The 6481-nt window shown below is 51.9% G+C and overlaps 4 protein-coding genes across 4 annotated transcripts; 1 reads left to right on the top strand and 3 right to left on the bottom strand.

Moving 5' to 3' along the window:
* Positions 1-829: 829 nt before the first annotated feature.
* On the bottom strand, positions 830-2212 carry COCCADRAFT_87398 (uncharacterized protein; the record flags this gene model as incomplete). Its single annotated transcript, XM_007710797.1, has 4 exons — positions 830-1525; positions 1575-1853; positions 1923-1954; positions 2011-2212. The coding sequence occupies 4 exons, from the start codon at positions 2210-2212 to the stop codon at positions 830-832; spliced, it is 1209 nt and encodes a 402-aa protein (XP_007708987.1).
* An 870-nt stretch (positions 2213-3082) lies between these two features.
* On the bottom strand, positions 3083-3811 carry COCCADRAFT_2266 (uncharacterized protein; the record flags this gene model as incomplete). Its single annotated transcript, XM_007710724.1, has 4 exons — positions 3083-3235; positions 3285-3574; positions 3630-3717; positions 3791-3811. The coding sequence occupies 4 exons, from the start codon at positions 3809-3811 to the stop codon at positions 3083-3085; spliced, it is 552 nt and encodes a 183-aa protein (XP_007708914.1).
* A 452-nt stretch (positions 3812-4263) lies between these two features.
* Positions 4264-5094, top strand: COCCADRAFT_87440 (uncharacterized protein; the record flags this gene model as incomplete). Its single annotated transcript, XM_007710796.1, has 1 exon — positions 4264-5094. The coding sequence occupies one exon, from the start codon at positions 4264-4266 to the stop codon at positions 5092-5094; it is 831 nt and encodes a 276-aa protein (XP_007708986.1).
* Positions 5095-5153: 59 nt separating this feature from the next.
* Positions 5154-6213, bottom strand: COCCADRAFT_87417 (uncharacterized protein; the record flags this gene model as incomplete). Its single annotated transcript, XM_007710795.1, has 2 exons — positions 5154-5595; positions 5654-6213. The coding sequence occupies 2 exons, from the start codon at positions 6211-6213 to the stop codon at positions 5154-5156; spliced, it is 1002 nt and encodes a 333-aa protein (XP_007708985.1).
* Positions 6214-6481: the final 268 nt, after the last annotated feature.

Here is a 6481-nt window from a genome sequence, read left to right as displayed (position 1 = left end):
ACTGGCAAAGGCGTCGTCACCGCCTATTGGCCCGTGCGCGGAGGTACTGTAGATACTCAACACGATAACAGATACAATCAATCAATCCGCTTCCTCACTATAGTATTTGCAGCTGCAAGTTGATTCACCACGTGCACCTTTATCGTGCCAACAAAGATAAAGATAAAAAAGTGCTGAAACTCGGGTCCAATCCTTCCTGCACTGTTAGTGTGTTTACAAAACCAACGTTGGTGCGCGATTGGAGGGAGTGGTGCTGGTTTAATGTAGTATATTGTGGCTTCTTTATTTCCGGTTCGTAGTAGAGGGACGAAGGAATGGTGGGAATGATAAATATGTGTGGGATTGTATACATGGTGGCTTCGCAAGATGAGTACGGATTCGTACAAATTGTAAGTACGGCAAGTTCCGTGTGTTGGTAGTGGTGGTGGTGGGATTAAGCCTGATTACCATACGCGAGTTTGGCACTTCTTTTCTTTGGGCTTGGCTGGGCTTGTTATGTAGGTTGTTGTTGCCAAGGGAGATAACGGCATACTAGCTTGTCAACAACACTTCATTTCATACCAAAAGACAAAAACACACACATGAACAGAAAGAGAAACAAAAGTGGTCGTGTAAAAGGTATCATATTCGCTTTTCCTTCAGACTAAGCTTCCTTTTTTCCTTTTCCCTTTTCCCTTTCCTCTCTTTTGATGGAAAAGAATTCCCGGTCCTATAACCAAAGGACCACAACCGACGCCGTAATATTCCATGATCATACATAAGACATAAATATCTACACAATAACACTCTATTCTACCCGCTGACATGGCTCCTCAACAAACCAAGCTGTTTACTTGGCGTTCTCGGGGCGGAGAGAGCGGACAGCCTTTCCGGCGCGCCAGATCTCAAGGTCGTCAATCTCCTTGAGCTCCTGGTTGTACTTCTCACGGTAGTCGGGTTGCGAGTTGTACTCGAGAGAGCGCTTGGTCTCGGTACCGTTCTCGACGGAGGTGTAGAGGTCATCGAAGACAGGCTTGAGGGCATCCTTGAAGCGCTTGCTCCAGTCGATAGCACCACGACGAGCAGTGGTGGAGCAGGCGGCGTACATGTAGTCCATGCCGTTGGCACCGATCAAGGGGTACAGAGACTGGGTAGCCTCCTCAACGGTCTCGTTGAAGGCCTCAGATGGGCTGTGGCCACGCTCACGGAGAACCTCGTACTGGGCGAGGAACATGCCGTGGATTCCACCCATCAAGCAACCACGCTCGCCGTAAAGGTCAGAGTAGACCTCCTTCTCGAAGGTGGTCTCGTACATGTATCCGGAACCGACGGCAACACCGAGGGCGACAGCCTTCTCCTTGGCCTTGCCGGTGACGTCTTGGTAGACGGCAATGGAGGAGTTGATACCACGGCCCTCACGGAAAAGAGTGCGGACGGTACGGCCGGAGCCCTTGGGGGCAACGAGGATGACGTCAATGTCCTTGGGAACCTCGACCTTGGTGAGGTCCTTGAAGACGGGAGAGAAACCGTGGGAGAAGTAGAGAGTCTGGATCTGTTAGATGGATTCTCGTTGGATTCTTGAAGTCGGGACTTACCTTTCCCTTGGTAAGCTGGGGCTTGATAGCGGGCCAGGTCTCGGATTGAGCGGCATCTGAGAGGAGGTTCATGACAATGGTGGCCTTGCCAATGGCCTCGTCAATGTCGAAGAGGTTCTTGCCGGGAACCCAGCCGTCCTGCTCGGCCTCCTTCCATGAAGTACCGTTCTTCCGTACACCGACGATGACGTTGAGGCCGTTGTCACGCATGTTGAGACCCTGGCCGTGGCCCTGGGAGCCATAGCCGATGAGGGCGAGGGTGTCGTTCTTGAAGTATTCCTGGTTTGATTGTTAGCTGGAGCTCTCATAGCTGATAAGTCAATGTAATTGACATATTAATAGACTTACCAAAAGCTTCTCCTTTGGCCAGTCGGCACGCTCTGTTTGGCATCGTCAGCTATCGTTTACTTGTATTGTGTATCCAATTGAAACCTACCGTAGACAGTCTCCTTGGTACCGGCAAAGTCAATGGTCTTGACACCACGAGTTTGCTGGAACTGGCTGGTAACGGCAGCGCGGGGAGCAGCCTTCTTTGCACCAGCACTCAGAGCAGAGACAAAGGTCCTCTTCTGGGCTGGAGCAGCCGCCAATTGGCGGGCGGATTGGCGGAGGGCACGGGTGACGGGTCTTGAGGCCATTGTGAATGTGTGTGTATGTGGATTGGGGTATCTTGGGGTCAGAAATCTTGGGCGGGGATGGATGGCTTTTAAACTTTGGGGCTCGACTATGACCACAGTTTGAATTTCGAAGTCTGGAGCTTAGACCACGCCGATAATCGCTGCCCCAGACCACTGACACCCGCTCATTCGCGTCGTTGGCCAATGAGACGTCGGGATATGTCCGGTGCGGGGCTGCTAGCAGGGGTGGTGGGGGGTCTTCGGGGAGAGATGCGTGTCTCCGACAGCGCTTCATATGGTGGGAACCGCTCCGTAACACAGTCATACACATGATTTCACCGGAAAGATAGACAGTGCTCACTAGGGGCTGCATGTGCTATCGTTATCATACTCTACTGCGTACAGCGTTTGCCAGCCACGTAGTTGTCTTGGGTACCGTGCAGCAGTGGGCTAGACAGAGCTCTCGTGTTCTATCCGGAAAGGAACTAAGCTGACGGCACACAAAGTCTGCATGGTGATGCAATGTCCCCAAGTAAACACTGTTGCCACGCCACTGCATTGTTTTCCCGCACGAAAATTGCAACAAGTGCGTTGAGAATGATACAGTCTTTGTCATGAACTCCCAGTCAGATTGGTATAAAATTTCGAACAACTACATACGCCCAAAAGCTGTTCCGCCTTTCCTAGACATGCCATGTCATATACATGCTGTCCCCTACATTTTCACATGCCCATGCCCTTGATCCTTCTCAGACTGCAACTGCTCTCGCCTCTCACTTTGCACCAAACTCCCCATGTCATGTCGTGTCTCATCAATATAGTCTCCCATGAAAGAGCGCTGGGCACTTGCGCAGCGGGATGTAGGATAGCCCTGCAGATATATCATGTGTCTCATTTGAGTACGCGGTCGAAACTCTGTCCCTTGACTGTGCCACCACCCAGCGACGCGCGCACGTTACGCTTGAAGTCTTCTCGGTTCGCCTTGAGGTCTTCTGCAGCCTCCTTATTCAACGGATCTGAAGCGTTTGGTTCAAGGAAGAGAAACTGCGCCCGTTAGTTGTAGCCACGCTCTAAAGAACCCTGAACCACATACCTGCAACCCAACAACAACCGCATTCAGGTTCAACACGGGTTTCCAGTCTTCTCGTAGAATGTTCAGGCAGACGTTGCCCTCAAGGTCAATGTTAGGGTGGTAGATCTTTTGTGTGCACTTGACTTTTGGCGGGTCGTGTGGGAAATTCTGGTTGATCTTGAAGTCAAATTTGAAGCGGCCGCCCTTGTACATACCCTCGTCGGGGTCAATTGTGAGTTCGAAGTTGAGGATATCGTCTGGGTTGGGGAAGTGCGTCTTCATTGTCGTGCCGAGGGACAACTCTTCGAGATCTTGGTTCGCGTTAGCCACGCGCCTATTACTCTGCGGATTCCGAACATCATGTACCTTTTTGTGTGCGCAGTTGGGCCGGAGTCACCTTTTTCTTCTTGCTTGACGCAGCAGCCGCAGCCTCGTCTTGCTGCTGCTGTTTCTTCTGTAGAAAGTCTGTCAGTATCTGACGATGCCCACAAGCCTCACGCGCAAGCCTCTTTTGTGTATAATCGTACCATAGACCATATTTTCATCATCTCGGCGGTATTGTATGGGGTTACTGGCTACTGCCTTTGAGTCGGTCGCGTGGGCTAAGAGGCGTGGGAGAGCGGCGGGAGGCGGTGGAACCGATGGGCTGGATGGGCTCGCTGACGTGTGGGGAAATTCAGGTAGCAGAAAAGAAGCAAAGGGCTACAGAAGCACAAACGCCAAAGGAAATACGTCTATGTAACTTGGTGTGGTAGTGAGGAAGAACAGTCGGGCAGGCTGCCACGACGTTCGGGCGGCCGTGCCCTGACGTGGGGTCGGTCGCGGTCTCTTGCGCCACTTCCCCTGACTCAGCGCTCTAGTGTACTCTCTCACCATGTCCACTGGCGCATGCTTTGGTCACTTTGGCTTGTAGCCGGTACACGATTCCTCGAAACTTGACGAATTTTTTCATAGATACAAGTCTTTGAATCGCATCTCCAATACTTCTACTTACATCATCATGACGCCGACACGCGTAAGAGAAGCTCTACACTTTGCAGATGCAGAAAGCAAGCAGTTTATAGACTATTTGCCGCCAGTTCCTCCTCAGACACCAACGGAAAAGCCTTTTGTCACATTAACCTTTGCCACCTCCCTCGACAGTCAGCTTTCCATTGCGCCAGGAGTGCAAACAGCGCTTTCAGGGCCACAGTCCAAGTCAATGACACATTTTCTACGCTCCAAACACGATGCCATATTGATTGGAGTAGGCACGGCCGTTGCCGATAATCCATCCTTGAACTGCCGGATAGAAGGTGTGGGTGGTTATGGTGGTGAGGGCCTCATCGGGCAGCCCAGACCGATTGTTGTTGATCCACAGGGCCGCTGGCAGTTCAGTGAGGAGAGCAAGGTGCTCAAGCTTGCCAGGGAGGGTAAAGGAAAGGCACCGTTCATCATCACTTATGTGGCACCATCCGACGCTCGCAGAGCTGTGCTGGAAAGCGTGGGGGGCAAGTTCCTGCTTTTGGAGCCGTCACCTGCACAGAAGAGCGAGACTACTTCCTCATGGCACATGATTCTGGATGCATTAAAAGAACAAGGTCTACAAAGCGTGATGATTGAGGGCGGCGGATTCGTCATAAATGATTTGCTCGGTCCGGGCCGTGCATATTCGCTCGTTGACTCGGTCATTGTCACCATAGCTCCGATATGGCTCGGGAAGGGTGGTGTTCAGGTTTGTCCGGATGGAGGTTCTGACCGACTGCCTGTTACCAGATTGAAAGATGTCAGATGGATACCACTCGGAGAAGACGTAGTGCTCTGTGGACGGCCGAATATGTCGCTCCGGTGAGGAGATATGCGATGGTATATTAGCAGTCGTAATATACAAGTTCTATCGATCCATCTGGTTCACTCAATCCAAGGTAGCTCATTAGAGACCACCCCTTGGAACAGCTCCTTGACGCTGTCCTCCAAATTGTTGAAATGCTTTGCTCCAGTGCTAGCATTCCATCCTCGTAGTCGCCTCTTGCCGCCAAGTAGAGTGCCAGTGCCCATGGGATCCTCTTTCCATGCTGCGTATCCAGACTTCTCTTCTCCCAGAAGGGTACTTGTCAATGCGTCTTGTGTCATGATTGGATCAATACCCTGAACCTGGATGCGAGTTTTGGGCCATTTGATTGTTGGAGCGTGCAACTCCAGGAACCGCTTCGCTTTGAAAGCATGGGTAATGACACGAATCTGCTTGGGATATCTGCCCGTTGCATTCCTGAATCGCAAGATGCTGAATAACAGGTTTTGATACGAATCGGTGGCTTCCTCTTCCAGCAATATGTATCCCTTGTTGTAAAGACTACGGGTAGGCGTAAGTATGCTTCATGCACAAATAGTCGGGCAACAGGCTCACATACGTGTAAGCACGGCCACCGCCCAAGTGGCCTTGGGCTAGTTCTGCTGCCAGTGCGGCATGATAGTAGGATCGGGCCTCTGTTTTCAGCGTGTCTGCGCGTTTGGTAGCACCGCCACTGAAGACTAGGATGCTTGAGATGGGGTGGTTAGCGTCTGTGCCCACAGTCAAGGCATCGATACCGGCTTTGATGTGTGATACAAAAGTCTCGTGCTCGCCCGGTTTACCAGCCGCGACATCTGCCTTTTGGAAGGGAGCAAGAAGCCAATTGGATTCTTGATAAGGGCTGAAAAGCGGCAGATGGGGAGTATCGGCGTTGGGCAAGAAGATGGCATGGCAGCATACAATGACGAGGGTATGTACATTTGGATAGCTTGGGCGCGGTATCACATGTGGCGGATGGACGAATTGATCTTGGTGAGGCAGCAGCTGCCCGTGCTCAACGGCCGGCCGTGCTTGAACCTTTTCCGCTGTCTTGGCAGGGCTGGGTGTAGATGCTGACAGCTGCGACTTGGACTTTGATTTGGATCTTGGGAGGTCCACCAGGGGTGCGGCTGAGGCCATGACGGCTCGCGCCGACTTGATCGATGTGGGGTAAGGGTGCTAAAAGTCGGTGTATGTATGTACCGGGCTGGTGAGCGGATAGTCGAGTGGATGGTGTTTAGGATGTTGCACGACGGGAATGGTGTGACAAGCATGAAATATGCGGGGTATGGGATTCGCAGGGACAGAGATGAGGCGAGCCAAGGCATGAGAGTGGTTGAGGGAGTTCATTGTGCATGTCGGTCACGTGGGGATGGTTGGATGTCATGTCTACTACACTGTGTAGAGT

The sequence above is a fragment of the Bipolaris zeicola genome (assembly GCF_000523435.1).
Source record: "Bipolaris zeicola 26-R-13 unplaced genomic scaffold scaffold_21, whole genome shotgun sequence".
Taxonomy (NCBI): domain Eukaryota; kingdom Fungi; phylum Ascomycota; class Dothideomycetes; order Pleosporales; family Pleosporaceae; genus Bipolaris; species Bipolaris zeicola.
Note: the sequence above shows the minus strand (reverse complement) of the source record. Positions and strands in the feature narration are given on the sequence as shown.